Below are 22,751 nucleotides of genomic sequence, written 5' to 3' on the forward strand. Positions count from 1 at the left end.
TGAAATTTTCAGCATTGTGCTTGTCTGATTTTTCTCTATTGATTCAAATCAACATTTTTCTGAGGTGGACTTGACCTTTAATTAAAACAGTATAGCTTTTAGGATTTAACATGCTCATGCTATTATTATTGGAAGGAATTTTTACAACTGTAATGAAATGTATTTTAATCCTCTTTGAAGGCAGAGGCAGTACAGTAACTTTTTGGAATTCAATGTTAACACTCCTGACTTTATGGCTTTAGTCTTTATGTAAACACGTATTTACTTTCACTGGAAATGTATTACTATTAATGTTTTTTTTATGTTTAATATGGCATTTTGATGTTTATTGACTTGAAGTCGTGAACAAAGCCAATGTCCAATACAGATATTAAAGACGAACTTGAACTTATTAATGATTGGACTATAACATGCCAGTCATACACAGATGTAAAAAATATATTTAAAAAGGATTTACATTTAATTTCTACAAGAAAGATATGATGACTTGTGTATTTGTTTGCCCGATATTTTGAATTTACAAGAAAGATATGATTTTATGGATATGTAATTGAACTTTGTATTTTGCATAATATGTCTTATTTATTGAAGGAAACCTTCAATAAGTTCAAGCTTTGCTTGTCAGATGGTTTCTATTTCATTGCATATCGTTGTATTATATTTTTATTTACTTTGTAACCTTGTTGAAATTTGGGAATGAAATAAATTCGTTATTAATCAATCAATTAATCAATCAATCAATCAATCACAGATCTCCCCCTCTGGTCGATACCCGAGTTTTGCATGCTGCCGGCCGCGCCCTCTACGTTCGTGGTCAAAGAGAGGAGGTGAGTGCATGTGAGAAATTACTCTTACTCTGAGCTGAGGCAGCAGATCGGTGGTGAAAAATTCTCTGTTTCAGTGAAATCTTACATCTTGCCCGAACCAAGGAGCCTTTGCAAGTTATTCTGCTTCCACGAAATGTTTCGTTCATTCAGGACAGGTCTCCAACGCTTTGGGAGCTTGGAATTAGAGGTAAACTATATTAAGACTGAAGGCGACCGGCGAAGACAATCCCCCTCTTCCGAGTTCCCCACATGCCCAGCGTTCACCGCCCCACAGCTCCGGCCTCTGATCTGAAGCCCGAGCCGCTCGCTAGCGCTAGCCGTGATTTTTTTTTATCCAGGGCAGCAACTGGATTCGCCCGGCCCTCTCTTCACTCCAGCGCCAGCCTCAGGCTGCGCCGCGTAGGGTTAGCCTTAGTTTGCTGTGGGCGATGTGCAAAGGGGGTCTACTCCGAGTCTCTTCCCTTTTTTTTGTCTACTTTTTTTAGACTTTAATTTGGCTGACTAAAATTAGCAAACATTTTGGAGGGGGCGGGGCCCGGGCCAGACTATCTTCTCTGAGCAGTAGTAGGCCTAGTGCAGCAAAATGCAGAAAAATTTCTCCAAACTAGTTTGATCATTTTTCTAGACTTGTCTATCTAGGCCACGTTTGGTCTTATACTCTTAGAAAGTCTTAATAGCTATAGTAGACCTAACGTTAGACCAAAAGCTTCAGTCTCTGTATTTTGGTTGTTCCGCTGAACTGCGTTGGCTCACTCACCAATACATAGACTGAAAAGCTTGGAGGCCCGTACGTACAGACAACGTATTTTAGCAGTAACGTTAGATCTAACAGCGGGAACCCGATTTTCTGATCGTTTTTTAACATAAGATGTCATATTATGAAAAAGAAATCACATCCATATTTACGAAAAAATGTTTAAAATTCAGAAATATCGTACCTTAGACCTCAGTTACCGCTAATTCTTTTGAAATGATGATCGAAACATCGTCATCTTCGATCCTTTCGTTGGTCAACGTAAGTTGCCATCTTGGATGACGTCATCATCATTACAGACGTTTTTACCAGTCGCTACCTATCGCGATTTGTGCCGCTGCTTTGCGCTGCGCTTGGACATATTGATGTGCGTGCGTTCGGAACTTGTCGCATTGATTGGCCAATATATCGAAAATTTAATCGGAAAGCCTTAATAAAAGCACAACTCGTTGACGGCTGCCATATTTTCCTCTCCGCCAGAAAGTCAAAAAATAAGGAATAACCCGGGGAATAACTCATCGGTAACGTATATTTTCAAAATATTTTGGAGGGGGCGGGGCCCGGGCCAGACTATCTTCTCTGAGCAGTAGTAGGCCTAGTGCAGCAAAATGCAGAAAAATTTCTCCAAACTAGTTTGATCATTTTTCTAGACTTGTCTATCTAGGCCACGTTTGGTCTTATACTCTTAGAAAGTCTTAATAGCTATAGTAGACCTAACGTTAGACCAAAAGCTTCAGTCTCTGTATTTTGGTTGTTCCGCTGAACTGCGTTGGCTCACTCACCAATACATAGACTGAAAAGCTTGGAGGCCCGTACGTACAGACAACGTATTTTAGCAGTAACGTTAGATCTAACAGCGGGAACCCGATTTTCTGATCGTTTTTTAACATAAGATGTCATATTATGAAAAAGAAATCACATCCATATTTACGAAAAAATGTTTAAAATTCAGAAATATCGTACCTTAGACCTCAGTTACCGCTAATTCTTTTGAAATGATGATCGAAACATCGTCATCTTCGATCCTTTCGTTGGTCAACGTAAGTTGCCATCTTGGATGACGTCATCATCATTACAGACGTATTTACCAGTCGCTACCTATCGCGATTTGTGCCGCTGCTTTGCGCTGCGCTTGGACATATTGATGTGCGTGCGTTCGGAACTTGTCGCATTGATTGGCCAATATATCGAAAATTTAATCGGAAAGCCTTAATAAAAGCACAACTCGTTGACGGCTGCCATATTTTCCTCTCCGCCAGAAAGTCAAAAAATAAGGAATAACCCGGGGAATAACTCATCGGTAACGTATATTTTCAAAATATTATAAAATGTATATGGTATCAATAGAAAGATTAGAGTCTAACAAAAATAGTGGACCTTCGTCCAAGATAATATAATGTCATTTAGAATCTGAAAGAAGTAACAAATCTGGACAAAACCCGTCCGCCGAATTGTCGACCAGATTACACATGAAGGCTCGTACTGACACATTGCCGTCGGTGAATGGGGATTGTAATAAAATGTCAGAAATCGTTGAATAAATCCCCAGAAACGACAGTTATTCCTGTCTAACCTAACGTTAGTCCTACAAAAATCTTTTGTTTGTAAATTAGTAGGCCCTACACCTAGGCGCACGGCCAATATGGGAGACAATCTTCCATATTGGAGACTTGCTTTGCAAAAGAACAAAAAAAACAACATCAACCACCCAAAATTTTGTCTCACTGAGGTCAGAAGCCCATTTGTTTTGTGTGTGGCAGGGTGACCAGATGTCCCGTATTTCCCAGGATCATCCCGGATTTGTTATTAATTTCTAAAATATTTTAGATTGTTAAAAATTTAAAAATATATTAAAAATCCACCAAATATCATGATATTTGTTAGATGATTGGATTCTTTTTTTCCTCTTTCTTTCTTTTCTATCCTTTATTCATCCTTCTATCCTTCCTGCTTTTCCTTTTTGTTCCATCTATCTTTCTTTCCAGATCCTTTCTGTGTTAAATTTTCTTTCTTCTCTTATTTCATTTTATATTTCCTTCTTTCTTTCCTTAAACTTTCCATTGCTTCCGTCTCCCTTAACCCTTTGCATGCTGATGTTGTACTCTTGCGTATTTGTACAATTAAATTCAACAATCGCAATTATTAGTTTTCTTCCCTACCTTCAAATTACATAAGCTAATAAAAGGCAATAGTTCTTGGATAAAATAATAAGTAGCAATGGTGCAATATGGAAATCTTGAATTACCGGTAAAGAAAATAACATGGGGATAATACCGGTAGTCATTATCCCTCTGAAATTAATTCAGCGTGCAAAGAGTTAATTCCTCTCCTTTTCTTTTCGTTCTTTCTCTCCTTCCATTATTTTCTTCTTTTTTTTTAAATTCTATCCTCCCTCTTTTCCCACCATTCTTTTATTCCTTATGTCATTTTTAACCTTCTATTTCTTTTCCCTTATTCTTTATTTCCCTCCATCCCTTCTTTCCTACCTTCCTTTCCTCCTCCTTTTTTCTTACTTTCTTTTTTTTTCTTTCTCTCTTTTATTTTGTCTTTCACAGATTTATGCATCTAGCTTCCCTTCATTTCTCTTTCTAAATTCATTTCAAAGAATGACTGAAACCATTTTTTTTTCTACTTTTTTTCCTTCATCCTTCTTTTATTCTAACTATTCTTTTACTTTTAAAAAAAATTCTTTCTTTCTCAATTCATCCATTTTATATCTTCTTTTCTTTCTCTCCTATTTTTTCACAAGCCCTCTTTGTTGATCTGTTTTTGTCGATTGTCCCGTATTTCATTTTGTAAAATCTGGTCACCCTGGTGTGTGGATGACAACAAAAATCGTTATCAAAACAAAAGTAGACGGTGGATTTTTAAAGTAAATGGTGAAAAGGGGTAATTTTTCATGAGGAATCTGCTTATCACATTTTTTTTTTGCTGCCAAGCTAATCCTTTTGAAGCAAATGTAAACAAAGAAAATTGGTCTCCCAAACTGGAGACTGTCTCTGATATTGGATACCCATTCTTTACAAAAGTTTCTGATACTGGAGATAATCTCTCTCATGGGAGACAGTCTGCTATTCAGAAAATTATCTCATTGACATCATCACCCTTTTCTTTTTCGGAGGGGGGGGGGGGGGTAAGGACAGTGATTTTTCCCTTTTCAAAAAATTGCCTTTTCCGTTTCAGAAAATCGTAAATTCCGTTTCAGCATGTCAGAAAACGGAAATTCTGTTTCCCCATGGACTTTGTGTTCACGAAAAATTGGCAATTCCGTTTACCATTCAGTAGCAATACATCACTCGCGCTGGTCAAAATTTGTATCTGCCACTGTACCAAAAACGCAGTATAATCCGCTCTAATCGGATCTATGCGGGTACACAAAATATTTTGACAAACACATTTGACATAAATACATCCTTACCTTTCACATAATTAGCACCATTTTTTTGTTTGGATGAAATTTGATCGATAATTTGGGGGGGTTTTGGACATCGTTTCGACCAGTCAGACTTTAGTCTATCCGTCATTTTGGATTTCAAGACCGGAATATCGTGCTGTTACATCTTCAAACGTAGAGGGCAGCAACACACGACCGTGTTGTTATGCATGTGAATGTTTTTGATACGGCCAACCCCGCCGTCAGCCTAGACGCGGGCAAGGCCCGCGCGCGGTGTACGATCGATTGTGATGGAGTCAAGAGCAGTCACGATGTGTGGATTGTCATACTTTGTAGGGAAGTGAGATCGTGTTTTGTGAGGTTTTGTGGCCATTTACCCATGAATATAGTTTTGTCTATTTAACTTAAGCTAACTAATAGGAAATAGACAAAAATTGTTTAAGGGTCATATTCTGGCGACAACTTATTAGGGGCCAAAATGTGTACATGAAGCCCGCAAAAACTTGTGTAGGAGTTATTTTGCACACGGAGAAAAACTCGTTAAGAAATGATTTGGTCAAGCATGTGTACAGCAATATAATGTACATTTGACTGGCCCCCACCCCCCCACCCCCATGGGCTTAATCATGAAAAAGGGTGAAAATAATATGCTTAGTAATGGCTAACAAGGCATGGACAGGGGAGCTTAAGGGTCACACGTATCCATACTGCGATGGGAGCGAAGAAACTTAGAGGATGCTGTAGGGATGTCCCAAGTGTAAAGGCGTAAATTTATCTTTCCGAACTAATTCATTGATTTTGATGCAATGCATGTGGTACAAGAGAGTGATTATCAATTTTCACTTACATGTATTTCTGCTGACAATAATCCTGTTTTTTATTGAGTCGACCCATGATGACGGGTATTGCCGTCCTACAATAACTTGTGCTTTGCGATAAAATTTTCAAAAAATAACTTAAGGAAAACTTGCTCTTGGCGGATATAAAAAGAGGCGTTTTCTTTTTATGCCTCCATCAAACTTTCAGGTTGTGGAGAACTAATAATAAAAAGGCATGCAAACAAGTCAAATAACGCTTATGTGTGTAAATAGGTGTATAATCTAAGAAAGTTTGAATTATGTATACAACTTGTTGCTATGTCAGTCAAGCTGCTAATCATTCTGGTTGGCATGGATGGCTATTAAAAAAAAGGATGAAATATGAATGATTGACATTCAGCCTCCTATTTTTCTGCGTACAAGGAGCTAAGTTGGCATTGTTTAATGAATGTTTATGAGTGCATTGGACAGAATACTTCATAAGGTGAAAGATGAAATGATCCATTTTCGAGGCATAGCCGAGTTGAAACATTAGAAGTATTCTGTCCATTGCGTGAATGAAAAAACATTATTTGGTTTATATGACACCTAAAAATATATTTGTTTTATATGAAATTTATAAATTTCGATGCAAAACATGCTCATGCAGTGCGAGTTCGGTTCTGTTGATTGTTACGTCATTACAACATGCGCACTGCTGGTGCCTGCATCTGCAGTCTCGGTGGGCGAGTGCAATGGACAAAATCGTATGGATCCAAAATTGCATGATGAATGGATGCAAAATTGCACGGTTGATGACATTGCAAAATGGGCTGAATGAACAATATCAAACAACCAATCAAATCACAAGGATCTATCTACATGTAGGTGTCATATAATATCAACTGACCCCTGGGAACTGGGACTCAAGGAATGGATGGCACGTATCATGGTATTACGCTCGGCGTCCGTCTGTCTATCCGTCCGTCTGTTAGCTTTTCTTTGTAAACGCGATAACTTCAGTTTAACTTAACCTAGGCTTGTATAATTTGGTGTGTATGATACTAGCATGAATCTCAGGAAGCCTATTGGTTGTGAGGTCAAAAGGTTAAAGGTCACAGTGACATGTTATCATCTTACCCTTCTGCAATCCTTGTAAACATGATAACTCCAGTTTAACTTAACCTAAGCTCATATAATTTGGTGTGTATGATACCAGCACGGATCCCAGGAAGCCTTTTGATTTCGAAGTCGAAAGGTCAAAGGTCAAACTGACATGTTTTCATGTAACCCTTCTGAAGTCTTTTTAAACGCGATGACTTTAGTTTAACTTAACCTATAGGCTCATATAATTTGGTGTGTATGATACTAGCATAGATCCCAGGAAGCCTATTGAGTTTGAGGCCAGACAGTCAAAGGTGAAGTCTCCACCTTCCACTTTTCTTGCTTGACCAATAATTCCATTTTCAGTGTTACAGGTGGGCGTATTATGTGCTCGCCTTAACGACACTCGTTTTCTATTGATCAAGATTCGTAAATTGATTTTTCCTCCCTCATGTTTATCTCCAATCTTGCAGTCGTACTATGGCAGTACTTCTACAGCCAGGGGTCTTGCCTCCAAAGCCCCCAGAATTCCGGGCCTGGCCATCAACGACAACATGATGCTCCAGAAGTCACCCGTTCCTGTCGTCGGCGCAGCGGCCGAGACGTCCCGCCCCCTCGTCCTCCTCCTCAGCTGGTTGGTTGCTAAGGAGAAACATGTAAACAACTTCTCTCGCATCTACTTGGATAGAGGATGTGACGTCTTGGTGGTAAAAATGAAACCGATGCAGATATTACTACCCCAGTCGGGCTCACAGGTGAGTATATCACCTTCATGTGAATTGATTATACACCACGTACTACTACCTACTCCTCTGGTTACTACTGAGGATACTGCTATTGCTACTTCTTCTGCTACTACTGCTATTACTATTACTACATGTACTATTACTACTACTGCTACTACTACTATTACTAAGTACTACTACTACTACGACTTCTGCTACTACTACTACTACTACTACTACTACTACTACTACTACTACTACTACTACTACTACTACTACTACTACTACTACTACTGCTACTACCACTACTACTACTACTACTACTACTACTACTACTACTACTACTACTACTACTACTACTACTACTACTAATACTACTACTACTACTACTACTACTTTTACCACTACTACTACTACCACTACTACTACTACTCCTACTACTACTAATACTACTACTACTTTTACCACTACAACTACTACTACTACTACTACTGTGCTACTACTACTACTACTACTACGACTACTACTACTACTACTACTACTGCTACTGCTACTGCTACTACTGCTACTACTACTAATACTACTATTACTACTACTACTACTACTACTACTTTTACCACTACTACTACTTTTACCACTACTACTACTACTACTTATACTACTACTTTTACCACTACTTTTACTACTACTACTACTTCTACTACTACTACTACTACTCTTCTACAACTACTGCTACTACTATTGTACTTCTACTTCTTCTACTACTATTATTACCACATACTACTATGGCTTTACTGCAAGTACTGATAGTGATACTCCTATATTGCTACTATCACTGCCTACATGTATATACACGTATGTATGGTATATACTATAATATGGCTATATAATGCTACTACTAATTTCTATTCATTACTCTGTCAAACAAATCAGATTACGATTCATTTCAATTGTATAGAATTGTTCAGATGGTGAACAATGCATTATGAGTTAAGAACACCTAATCCTCTGGATTTGAGATATACCCCAAAAAAGGAAGAGTCGAGTGATTTTCTATCGACTGAATATGTACATTCTGCATACATTTACATGTAGTAATCAACATGTACCGCAGATCAGTGTGTAAATTGATACTCAATTCAATTCAATTTCAATATATTTCATTCAAAATTAAAAACAAATACAATAAAATAGAATGTGGAGACAGCCTGGAAGAACATTGAAGTCTTATGAAATGCTGCCACCAATGGTACAAACAATTAAAACCAAGTAATATACAAACAAATGAAAAGAGAGCATATTTCAAATGAATAACAAAATGATACATATAAAATAAATTAAGCAGTTTACAAAACCTAACAAACCCTAAACAGACATAACAAAAGACACAGATAAAAATGAGCCTGATAATTTACATTTACATGAATACAAGTATTCAAAGTGTTTTTACTAGTTACTACACTATTACAGACAGGACTATCATTTTGTTGTCACATGTACATGATGTATATTTAATTGTCTGTACTAATGATAATGATAATAAAAATGATATAGGATTTGTAGGTCTATAGCGCACGTATCCACCTTGCTAGGTGCTCCTATATTACCCCGGCTAAGCTTGTCCACCGATTCTGGTGCGCACAGTAGTAAGTATTAAAAATAGATTATATACAGTACATGACCAAATTTACAAAAATAAGATCATAAAAGAGAAAATCGGAATGACTTCTATCCAATTGAATAAATTATAATCCAAATTTTATGCACAAAGTACTCTTAACCTGTTTTGGTTATTATCAAATAAATTGCAGTCACACCCAGGGTTACTTCCTGAGATTGTGATGACCTTAGTTGTCCTTGAACATAAATTTAGGGACAGTGATTTTCCGTTTCGAAAAATTGCCTTTTCCGTTTCAGAAAATCTCAAATTCCGTTTCAGCATGTCTGGAAACGGAAATTCCGTTTCCCCATAGACTTTGTGTACAAGAAAAATTGACAATTCCGTTTACATAGAAAACCAATACGCAACAAGTAGCGATGTCAAAAATGCTAGCACTGCTCAAAATTTGCATCTACCAATGTACTAACATCGCTTGAAAATCCATTTTAATCGAAGAGATTCGAGCTAAAAAAAATTAGGAAAACATAATCAACATTAATATATTCTCACCTTTCATATTATTAGCATTATTTTATTGTTAAATGGGATTTTATCGCTGATTTTGGACTTTTCGGACATCGTTTTGAACAGTCGACGACTTCCGAATATCCGCCATTTTGGATTTGATGAATCACCGTGTTCATTATATTATGACCGAACGCAGAGGGCAGCAACACACGGCCGGATTCTGCCTTCTATGCGGACGTAAGTGTAAACTAATTTGGATACGATCGAGTGATGGAGAGGCTCGAGTGTAGTTACGATGTGTTTATTGTCATGATTGTTGTTGCAAAGTGAGATCCTGTTTTTTCAGTTGATATTAGTATTTTGTTGAGGATTTGGGATTAATTTCTGTTGCTTTTTTGTGCATTTTGAGAAAAAACATGTTTTCCGTGATTTTCCGTTTGAAAAGCCACTTTCTGTTTCAAACAGCCGATTCGGTGAATTCCGTCCGTTTTCCGCGATCGTGGAAAATCACTGTCCCTACACAAACGTGTCTGTAAAATACATGTACCCCAATTTATTGAATGTTACTATTAATTATTATATTTCAATGCTTGTACCCCCAAAACCATCGCGGCATTATTAAAGGGGGGGGGGGGTGAGTAGTGAACTGTGTGTGGTCTCTCATTGACTGTGTGATATACCGATAGATACATACATGTAGTCTTGAAATATACGTTTTCAGATATCTGCTAATACTACAGAGAATCAATTGACCTTTAATGTATTTGTATAGAGAAACAAATGTTTTAAGAAGAAAAGTAATTGTTTTGCTACTTGGTAACATAATTATTGAGGTCTAAATTAATTTAGAAGTTAATTAGCATGTTATCATTCAAGTGGGTCTATATTACTAGAGAGTAAACTAGTATTATGGGTCAGGAAACTGGCCAGGTACATGTATGAATAGTTTAGGACTGGAGATGGGGCTATTATCTGCTTTAATGCTACAACATGTTTTATTGGATAAATTACATCAGATTTTAATTCGATTGGGTGCCCAATCAAAGGATATCTTCAAAGTTTTGTCTTGTGATATAAAGCACTGAAATGGATGGACTGGAAATTTCAGGATATAATCAGTAGCTTTCTAATATCCAATAAAGTTATCAATCTGCCATTTGAATGAAAATAGAAACATTACCAATAGAGGGTGATAGATTTAAATTTCAAACCTAACTCCTGGAAAAATGCTATTTTCAAATAATATAAAATGCATTCAATAATCATATTGATGCTTTATTGTAAACATCTTTTCAACTAATTCCCTTACATTCTTTTTTCCCCTTTCTAAATATGTTTTCAAGCATTTCATAAGCCCTTAATTACAGCGCAGTTTATGTGCTGTACATATTTTTATTATTATTCGATTGTTTCAGGTGATTCTAGTATTGTTCACATTACTGATCCTTTGGCCCAAATTCTCAAAGGTGGTTTTGAAAACCCATGGTTGAGTCCCTGGTTGATGCAGATTTCCCATGTAAATTACGCTTAATGAAGCGTGTATCAGGTGCATGTAAAAAAATGTCCAATGCTGATGCGCACTTTTGTCACAGTGCGCCAAATTGACGCCTGTTACCATGGTTACATGTAGATACGGTACTTTATTTATGAGTCCACTGTTTGAAGAGTGGACTCATGAATAAAATAGCATGGATATCCACGGCAACAGGCGTCAATTTTGCGCACTGTGACAAAAACGTGCATCAGTTTTGGACATTTTTTAGTACACACGGTAAAAAAAGGCGTAATTTATACAGGAAATCTGCACAAACCATGGACTCAACCATGGGTTTTCAAAACCACCTTTGTGAATTTGGGCCTTTGAGTGTACTTCGTATAAATGCGGACTTTAATGAACATAGTCCTTCGATGTCTTATCTGGCAGAGTTCTGAACCTAAACAAACCTGACCTTTTCGGGTCATGTTTATATAAGTAATTTTAGTAAGATATTATTAGTCATCCCTTACCTATTTCCATTGTTTCTAACATAGAGGCAAAACTATGGCAAGCCATTAGTGCTTGAACCTTGAAGAGTAATTAATCCCTTTTAGCAGCCTCAAAGCTATCCCAGGATGTGCTGTAGTCGACCTCTTTAAACGCATTGTTTAACCACTTAGCGATATCGATAACCTTTCTCTCGTTGCCGATGATACCCATTTTAATATTTATATGTAGGGACGGTGGTTTTCTGCAATCACGGAAAATGGGTGGAATTCACAGAATCGGCCTTTTGAAATGGAAAGTCGGTTTTCAAACAGAAAATCACAGAAAAAGCACATTTTTCCTTGAAATACACAGAGCAGCAACTTAAGTTACTCCAGAATTTCAACAAAATAGGAATACTTACTGGTCACATGTACATGTACCAACCAATGTTGAAGGCCAGGCAGCATGCAACAAGGCTGTGTGTTGCTGCCCTCTACATGTACGTTCAAAGATGTAACAGCATCCTCAAATCCAAAATGGTGGATAGGCGAAAGTTGTTGACTGCTTAGAAGGATGACCATAAAGCCCCCAAATTGTCAATAAAATCTCCTCCAACCCTAAATTAATTCTAATAACGTGAATTATGAGGATATATTCATGCTAAATATATTTCTCAAAATATGATATTTACTCATTAGGATTGATGAACTTGGATTTTAAAGCGTTGTTGGTACAGTGGCAGATACAAATTTTGACCAGCGCAAGATTTGTGACATCGCTAATCAATGCAATGCGTATGGATTTTCTGTGTCAACGGAATGTCACCAATTAAATAAAATGTCATTTTGTGCAGAGTTTTCGATATCAGTAAGATATTTTTACCAAAAGAGAATTTTCTAATACTGATTACAGCACTACATCCCATTGAAAATTTGTGAGTTTATGTCTGAAATTAAAGATATGACAAAAAAATTCTTAAAAATTGAAAAATGAATCATGTGGTGTAGTAATGAAATATGATATTGATTGTAAGTTTATTTATTTCTCTAAGTAGATCTTTGAACCCCTTGTAATGGCATCATTATTGTTTATTTGGCTGATTATTTGATTGCCAATCCTTTTTGTTTTGTACGTAGGTTGTTGCGCAACGAGTTGTAGATTTCCTCCAGTTAGAGGACAACCGTGAACGTCCCATCTTCGTCCACTCATTCAGCGTAGGCGGATACCTCTACGCCGAGATCCTACAGAAGATGATGGCCGCAGAGAAATCCAAGGGCGAAATGACCGACCGCATCATCGGTCAGATCTACGACAGTGTCGTCGACTTGGACAAGGTCGCGTTCGGCATCGCCAACGCCCTCTTCTCGCACAAGATGATTCAGAAGAGCGTAGAGAAAAGCATCGATGGCTACCTTGCCATGATGTACAGACCGGCCACCCAGCATTACGCCAGAGCATCCCGACTCTTCTACAATAATCCAGTCAAAGCGCCCTCGTTGTTCTTCTATTCGTACGCCGACCCGGTGGGTTGTGCCACAGCGATAGAGAACTGCGTTCAACATCTCCGGACCAAGGTGGGCCACGATAACATCTACACGAAGTCGTTCCAGAAGTCACGTCATGTGAGCCACATGCACAAACATAAGGAGGAGTATTTATGCTCTCTGTTTAGTTTCTTAAAGGAGATCCCGTACTTTGATGATAAAATTGATATTGGTATAGGCGACCAAATGCAAAACAAAGCCATAAAGTCTTAAGTCTTCAAAAACTTTTCGTGCTAATTTTTGTCCATCAGGGTATTTGTTTTTGGTCTGTAATGCTAATAGGTAGTCAATTAACAAAAAGGTTTATACATGTAACTTAACGCGAGACGGGGGGGGGGGGCTTTTCCGGAAAAGGGTCAAATTGATACTCCCTTTCTAGTTATCGGGGGGGGGGAGGGCTTCCACCAAGGCCTACGGCCTATTCTGAAGTAGAGTTGAATTTAAACTCTGGTTCAATGTTGTGGTTTAACTATGGATAGCCAATAGTAGCATAATTCTCTAACAAGTGTTGGGAAGGATAGATAAGTTGGAGTGTCTTCACCATTAAAAATCATGAAAGAGCACAGGCAACACAATAAAAACATACAATGTAAACAAAATTTTGATGTTATTGGCTTCTCATAATGGTGACACAGCATTTACTCCGGGCTTAATTTGTAGTGTTAGGTTTGCAATAGGGTTTTATGTTTGGTTTAGGGTAGGGTATAGTGTCAAACACAGGGTTGAAGGTGGTCACTCCGATTAAAGGGGAATCCAACCAAAATAAAAACTTGTTTTTATAAGGAAAAGAAAAATCAGGCAAGTTGATAGGTGAAAGTTTGAACAATATTGGACAAACAAAAAGAAAGATATGAATTATTAAAAGTTGTAAATATTGGTAATCACTAATCACTATACCCATGGAGATTTCAAATTGGCCGCATATGGGATGTCATAGTGATGTAAGGCAAGGACTACTCTTCCATGTACTCCAATACATATTATGGCTAAAATGTCTTTTTTCCCAAAAGTTTAGTTTCAAATTATATTTTTCTTTCATGAGGACATAAAACAATATACTACATGGGTTATATTTAGATTACTGCCCCAGGGAATGGGTAATTAGGAGAAAACCACAAATCTCTGATAATAAAGTACATGGCCTAAGGGAAAGTTGTCCTTGCCCTCGTCATAATTTACTTTCCCAGTTGCCAATTTAAAATCTACATAGTATTAGTGATCTCAATTTTAAAGCAGCTATAACTTTCTTATTGCTTGACCAATTTCTTTCAAACTTTCACCATTCTGTAGAACGTACAGCAGAGCAAATGTCATGACACCCTCATAATATTTAAAGTTAAACTTGCCTCCAGAATAGACCAGTTCGTAGTTACTTCATGGACAATTTTGGTCAAATGATTTCTTTCATCATGATAGGCAGATTTCAAAGCAAGATATTACGTAAGCTTGCCTTACATAGCAGGATGAAGAGATTGAATAGACCAGGTGACTAGAATAGCACACCAATGAACACTTAATGAAGGCATTTGTTGCATTCCTACTTTAAATGCATATCTTAGCATGTTGCACAATGTACTTTGCAAACTGTGAAATACCATTCGTTCGTGGAAGCATTGTTGTTTTTTGTGGATGTAATGAAAACTAAAATTCAAAAGAATATAAGTGAATAATCAAGACATCAAAGTTGGTGCTTATCTCATTAGATTTTAAAGCACCATGTCACTTTAGTACAAATGACCTTCTTCTGATCATGCGTAGAATCTTTTGATCATGTGCAGAAAGGAACTACGAACTAGCTTATAGGGGCCTACATGTAAGTAGTTAAAGACTTTGGAAGGCTAAAAGGGTCAGTATTGTGAATTGTATTTGATTATCATCGAACATTCCGTGTATTAGTCATTGAATGTGTTTGTCACCCGTAAGAAATTAAATAGGGCATTATTTTTTCAGTAACTAAGATTTGAATTTAAATCCAGCGCCCTCCCTGGATATTGTTTTTAAAAAGCTGTTTGAGCACGTAAAATACATGTATTTTATAGTAATTTTATGTTACATAGCTGCTGATAAAGAATATATCCTGAAATGTTTGGCCCATTCCTTGCTTAAGAAGGAGTTTTATATTGATAAACAATAGGGCACCTAAATGAATTGTATTTTTATCCAAAATCGTTAGACGTATCCAATCAAACAAATACTTGGTTTATATCCAAAATCGTTAGACGTATCCAATCAAACAAATACTTGGTTTATATCCAAAATCGTTAGACGTATCCAATCAAACAAATACTTGGTTTATATCCAAAATCGTTAGACGTATCCAATCAAACAAATACTTGGTTTTTATCCAAAATCGTTAGACGTATCCAATCAAACAAATACTTGGTTTATATCCAAAATCGTTAGACGTATCCAATCAAACAAATACTTGGTTTTTATCCAAAATCGTTAGACGTATCCAATCAAACAAATAGTTGGTTTATATCCAAAATCGTTAGACGTATCCAATCAAACAAATACTTGGTTTATATCCAAAATCGTTAGACGTATCCAATCAAACAAATACTTGGTTTATATCCAAAATCGTTAGACGTATCCAATCAAACAAATACTTGGTTTATATCCAAAATCGTTAGACGTATCCAATCAAACAAATACTTGGTTTATATCCAAAATCGTTAGACGTATCCAATCAAACAAATACTTGGTTTATATCCAAAATCGTTAGACGTATCCAATCAAACAAATACTTGGTTTATATCCAAAATCGTTAGACGTATCCAATCAAACAAATACTTGGTTTATATCCAAAATCGTTAGACGTATCCAATCAAACAAATACTTGGTTTATATCCAAAATCGTTAGACGCATCCAATCAAACAAATACTTGGTTTATATCCAAAATCGTTAGACGTATCCAATCAAACAAATACTTGGTTTATATCCAAAATCGTTAGACGTATCCAATCAAACAAATACTTGGTTTATATCCAAAATCGTTAGACGTATCCAATCAAACAAATACTTGGTTTATATCCAAAATCGTTAGACGTATCCAATCAAACAAATACTTGGTTTATATCCAAAATCGTTAGACGTATCCAATCAAATAAATACTTGGTTTATATCCAAAATCGTTAGACGTATCCAATCAAACAAATACTTGGTTTATATTCAATTCAATTTATATACATTCAAGGAATCCCTACCAGGTACCCATTTAATATACCTGGGTGGAGAGTGGCAGATGTAGATAAACACCTTGCCAAAGGACGCGAGTGCTTCGATGGGATTTGAACCTAGGACCTTGTGGTTCAAAGTCTGGAGACTTGTCCACTAAGCCACAACACCTACTCTTTTGGAAGTGTTGTCTTGTAGCGGTTCTGACTCTCACCTTGTAATCAGAGGGATGTGTGTTTGAATCCCACCATGTCCTAGAGTCCTTTGGCAAGGCGTCAATCTACAACGCCTCTACTATAAAATATCTCCATTAATCCGCTTGCTGCCCATGCATTTTAGTAAGCGATGATGTGCAATCGGCATGATACAGTATTATGTTATTTTTGGCTTGCGCCATGACATCGGGTCAGGCAGTCGCGTAACACAACCATTCGAGGAAAGGGCCCCTAAATGTCCAAAATGTACTCTCCAGTTTACCAAATTTGTATATTTGGCTTAAAATTTTGACAAAACATCAGGTAAACTTGACCCGACATTTTGGGAATTTCGGAGGCCTAGCTTTCCTCGATTGGTTGGGTTACACGATTGCCCGACCTAACGCAATAAACCTAGTGTGACGGCACATGCCATATTTCTTCAATGCTAGTTACCTCATATAATTCTGCGCCTTGGAATAGTTTACTAGATAGATGGTGCATAATAAATGCTGTGTTTAATATTATTCTGAATAAAGGTACGATGTCTCCTTATTATACATGTAGTCTATGATTTTCACTCTCACTATTTTCCTTTCAGCCAATCACATGCAAGGATTACAGTAACTTATAACACATAGCAGTGGCGTACAAATCGAGGGGGGGGGGCTTGACCAAGACAAAAAAAGGAAAGGAAAGAAGGAAGGGTGGAATATGATATTATTTGCTGAATATTATATCAAAATCTATCACAAAATAGGATTTTTTTAAATAAAAATTCAACATTTTTGCTTGCTCGCTTTGCTCACTCACAACTTTTGATAAAGTTTGCATGATACGCCCCCTGTCTGGCCCCCTGATCATGCCACTGACAAATAGTCTGTTAAAGTGTGATTGGGGCTTCTTAACTTCAGGTAAGCTTAACCCTATCTAGGCCGGGGTATTTTGGGAGTTCCTATGGCCGGGGGGGGGCCTCCCAGGCCCCCCCCTAAGATCTCGGCCGTCGACCGCGCGATCGCGCCGAAAATTGGCACGCGGGTCGCCTGGGACATAATCTATGAGATCGTATAGTAATTTATTTCATGCGAATTGTTATTAAGTGATTATGCTAATTTATGCGTAATTAGTATGCGAAATCATACTTTTTCCTCTAACTCCCTAAATAAAGCTCCAAATGTACTAATTTTTGGTATAGAAACTCTTTGTGGTGTCTTTAGCAAGTGTACATGAAAAAAATTGTGATATCAAATCGTTTTCTTAAGTATTATATTGTTTTTTGCAATTTCTTATTTATTTCTTTGTTTTTGGACCTTTTGTTTTTCATTGATTTTTTCAATGAAATTTGTTGGGGACTCTTCTGTGATCATAAAAAGCATAAAATGAATACATTTAGACAAGCAAAACTAAAAATAATCATACATTTATGAATTTTGGTTGAAAACACAATTTGCATTGACTTTGTACACGAAATCACGTTTTTGAGCTATTTTCGGTCTGACATGCACTTACATAATGTTGCGTAATTTCGGAACCACATACCCGGGTGACGCAAAATTGGTCTCAAAAGTTGCGCAAGACTTGAAAGTAAAAAGTCAGCGAGCGGCGCGGTCAAAAAATTTCGCACGGCGAAAATATCGCGCGATTTGTTGAGGGGGGGGGCCTCGGAGGCCCCCGGCCTAGATAGGGTTAAAGGTAAATTAAAGTAATTGCAAGCAAACAATTTATGATTTTATGAGAAAGTCTTTAAAATCATGATTGTCACTATCATGTAGATCTAGATCTGGTACTTGTCCTGCCGAAATCATGAAATCTTTCTTGAAAACCTATCATTCTGATCACTAACACAAAAAGGTATATGTGGGACAGTGTATTAATGTATGGAAAAGTACCTTACATTTTATTTGATTCTATGCTTATTTCGCTCATTTCTCAGCAATTACACATTTTTTCCAGATCCATTTGGCTCATATTTTATTATTTATAAGTAGAAACACGTGGGTGGTCATTTCATTGGATTCTGTTCAAACTAATTATGAGATTGTTACCAGAACTGGTATTAATTATGCAAATGAGCATCTTACCAGACATAGAGACAGTGGATATTGACATCCATGACATGGGCCCCGTCCTACAAAGAGTTACGATTGATTCAATCAATCGTAACTCTATGGATATGGAAATCCATCAGGGTCATAATTTGTTATAGGGAATTTGCAAAATGTCCTTTGTAACAAAGGCTAACACACCAAATTGCCAAGAAGACAATGAATTTATGTAATATACGTCATATGTAGAAAACATTTTGAATATTCAAGCATTTTATATGTTGACGTTGCTGGCCGTCCATACTTGCGACTGATCAGATCAATCACAACTCTTTGTAAGACGGGCCCCAGGTTTTACACTGATTGTTATGAGTGTAACCCAATCGTATCTTCAGTATTTGAATGAAATACATTGTAAATGTGACCCGGGTGGGGGGGGGCTACTTACATTAACGAGCGGATACCATGCGCGACCAAAAAAACACGTAGAAAGGAAGTATTTTTCAGGATAGGGCACGTTACGTAAGTAACGTGATAAGAGTGTCAAAAACACAAAAATAAGAATAAAAAGGTATCTATTTCGCTCGGAAAATTACGTGTTTAGGGTCTAATTTGCAGGGATGATAAAACAAAATTAAAATGTTTTATAAAGGATGTCCTTTTTGCCCCAACACTTCGTGTTTAGAGTCTGATTTGGGCGAGGTGTAGAAGGTGGGGTCGCCATACTAAACCAAATAAGGTAAAGCCGACGACCGAAGGACCTGTAACAATAAAACATTCCTGTACTTGTTTAGGGGTTTATTTCAGGGAATATTTGCCAAGAGTATCGTTTTGTTTCCAATACTTGTTAAGGGTAGGGTTTCACACGCCAATACTTGTTAAGGGGTGCATTTTCAGAATATGGAAATTACGTGTTTAGGGTGCTTTTCGAGACCCCATGGTCGCCCATGGTATCCACTCGTGAATGCAAGTGCCCCCCCCCCCCCCGGAAATGTGATGATGTGATGACAATAAGTTTATTGGAAGAGTGTGATTAAACATATACCTGTCGTTAATGAGCAACTCAGCTGAACATACACTGCTTTGCTTGTTTTATATTAGCATGATCATGTGGATTTGTGCACATATTTGCAACTGAATCAATATTTATGACATCACAGCTGAATTGCATGTAGTTTACTGATAAGTCAATTATCTTGCAAATGATTTGTTTTTCCTACGTTATTATTTTGTACGCTCAAATGTCTATGTACTTTTTTTCAAATATTTTCCAGATTATGTATGTTCAATATTGTATTATTTTACAATTTTTCATGCAATGTATGTTAATGCCTTGTTTTATTCTGCTTTGTTTATTTTATGACAAATAAAAACAATGCTTTCAATCAAAGATTGACACGTATCAGTCAGAATTTACTGTGAATTTCATTTTGAATGTTTCCCTTCACGCATCATACAGTTTGGTGTGTTTATTATTAATCAGGGCCCAAGAAAGACCATTATTACTTTATTTTCTTATTGGTGATTGGGCTATCCTGACGAAGATCTAGGCCCCGAACACAAAGGCTGGTGTTTGATTTGGGGCCCATCTTACAAAGAGTTATGATTGATCCAATCAATCGTAACTCTATGGAAATCCATCAGTGTCGTAAATTTTTCTACAGGAAATTTGCATAATGCCCCTTGAAACAAAGAAGCACAGTGAATTTTTAAGAAAACAGTTGCTGGCCATCCATAGTTGCTATTAATCGGATCAATCGTAACTCTTTGTAAGACGGGGCCCAGATCAACCACAACTATGGAAAGCCAGCAACGTCAACATTTAAACTGCATGCTTGCTCGGAATATTTTCTAGATGTGACGTATAATGTTGTATATTCTGACATTTGTTATTTTATTGAAAATTTAGCGTGCCTCTCTGTTTAAAACAATGGCATTGTGCAAATTTCCTGAAGGAAAAGGAAACTATGACATTGATGGATTTCCATCTGTAGTTGAGGTTGATCGGAGCAATCACAACTCTTTGTAAGACAAGGCTCTGGGCCCCAAAACACAATGGCTAACGATCGATAGCGAAATGAAATGGCCTATCAAGATCATCGTTTTATGCCACATTCTGCTCAGTAGATAGACAAGGTACCAATCAGAATTGCTCTTTCAAACTAGCAATTAACCCTTTGCGTGCTGATGTTTCAATCTTGCACATTCCTACAATTGATTTCAGCAATCGTAATAATTAGTCTTCTACCCTACCGTCAAATTAGATAATTAAAGGCAATAGTTCTTGATAACATCGATATATCACTTGTGCCATTTGGAAATCTTGAATTAAAGAAAAATAACATGGAAACAATGGTCAATATTATCCCCCCAAAATTAAAGAGTTAACCCTAATTCTCCCGGGGGGGCCATAATGGCCCCCCCCTCAACATTTTTCGCGATATATCTGCTGCGCGAAATTTTTTCACCTCGCAGCTCACTGACTTTTTACATTCAAGTCTCGCGCAAATTTTGAGACCAAAGTTGTGACGCCCGGGTACGCGGTTACGACATTACGCAACATTATGCAAGTGCATGTCAGACCCAAAATTGCTCATAAACTTGATTTCATGTACAAATCCAATGCAAATTGCGTATTTAGCCAAAATTCATAAATGTATCATTATTTGTACTTTTACTGATTAAACTTAATTAATTTTGCCTTGTTTATGATCAGAATTATTGTCTGGAACAATTTCCATTGAAAAAACAATAAAAAACAAAAAGTAAAAAAAACAAAGAAATACATAAGAAATTCATAAAACCATAAAATACATAAGAAATTTATTTCCAAACCAAAGTTTTTTTGAATTGCAATTGTTAAGAATGCTACAAAGAAAATTTTTACCAAAAATTAGCATTCTAGGAGCTTTATTTAGTAAATTAGAGCAAAGAGTATGATTTATGCATAAATTAGCATAATTAATTCATATAAAATAAAATCTCATTATTTTGGAAAATTTTACCATACAGCCTTGTAGATTACATCGCACACTACCAGCTTGCAAATTTTTGCGTCGCTCGCGCGATTGGCGGCCGAGATCTTAAGGGGGGCCATAATGGCCCCCCGCCCCCCAGGAATGACAAGAATCAAAATACCCCGGGAGATTTAGGGTTAAAGGGGTGGTCCAGGCTGAAAATATATCTTAATACACAGAGTAGACTTCACTGAGCAAAATGCCGAAAATTTCATCAAAATCGGATAACAAATAATAAAGTTATTGAAGTTTAAAGTTTAGCAATATTTTTTGAAAACAGTCGTCATGAATATTCATTAGGCGAGCTGATGATGTCACATCTCCACTTTCCGTTTTCTTATGTTATTGCATAAAATCATAATTTTTTCATTATTTCATACTGGTGTGAATAATGTCTCACTTATAATGAAATAAGTTGCAGCAATAAATATCTAATGTACTAAATCAGTTGTCAATCTAATTTTTCTAGTTCTTGGAGGAAAAAATTTGAATAAACCTAATTTCATATAATAAAATACAAAAGAACAAGTGGAGATGTGACATCATCACCCCACCTCATGAATATTCATGAGGACTGTTTTTACAAAATATTACTAAACTTTAAAATTCAATAACTTTGCTATTTGTTGTCCGATTTTGACGAAATTTTCGGCACTTTGCTCAGTGAGTTCTACTCTATTTTTTAAAAAAAATATAAATACTTTTAGCCTGGACCACCCCTTTAATAGCTTTAGAACCTTTGTGTTACACCCCCCCTCCCCCGTTGGTTTGTTGTATGCTACGTTCCTAAGGTGGAGAGAGAGGAGGGGGGGGGGGGCAGTGGGGGAGAAAGGAAAGAGGGATGGAGAGTGTGACTTGGCACAGGAAAATGAATAGAGTGAGAGGTAGTAATACCTCGGTCACATTTGCTCTATGGCGAGTAGAAAACAACCGTTTTATTTGAACCACCTATATGTAGCTGGTACAAAAAAAAGGCTGTTTTCGACTTGCCGTAGAGCAAATGTGACTGTATGGAAAAAAGTGGGAAAAAAGAAGAGATAGATTTTATATCCATCTTGAGAAGTGGATGGTACTTTTC

At 36.9% G+C, this 22,751-nt stretch overlaps 1 protein-coding gene across 1 annotated transcript; it reads left to right on the forward strand.

Moving 5' to 3' along the window:
- The first annotated feature begins 867 nt into the window (after nucleotides 1-867).
- On the forward strand, nucleotides 868-14,054 carry LOC121421529 (transmembrane protein 53-like). The gene is made up of 3 exons (XM_041616272.1): nucleotides 868-1,014; nucleotides 7,350-7,631; nucleotides 12,832-14,054. The coding sequence occupies exons 1-3, from the start codon at nucleotides 961-963 to the stop codon at nucleotides 13,450-13,452; spliced, it is 957 nt and encodes a 318-aa protein (XP_041472206.1). The 5' UTR covers nucleotides 868-960; the 3' UTR covers nucleotides 13,453-14,054.
- Nucleotides 14,055-22,751: the final 8,697 nt, after the last annotated feature.

This window comes from Lytechinus variegatus, chromosome 9 (assembly GCF_018143015.1).
Source record: "Lytechinus variegatus isolate NC3 chromosome 9, Lvar_3.0, whole genome shotgun sequence".
NCBI lineage: Eukaryota > Metazoa > Echinodermata > Echinoidea > Temnopleuroida > Toxopneustidae > Lytechinus > Lytechinus variegatus.

Excerpts from the sequence above, each read along its gene's own strand:
- LOC121421529 (XM_041616272.1), top strand. The coding sequence starts at position 961 with ATGTTTCGTTCATTCAGGACAGGTCTCCAACGCTTTGGGAGCTTGGAA. Across the intron at positions 1,015-7,349 it reads TTGGGAGCTTGGAATTAGAG|TCGTACTATGGCAGTACTTC; the intron begins GTAAACTATATT and ends CCAATCTTGCAG. Across the intron at positions 7,632-12,831 it reads TACCCCAGTCGGGCTCACAG|GTTGTTGCGCAACGAGTTGT; the intron begins GTGAGTATATCA and ends TTTTGTACGTAG.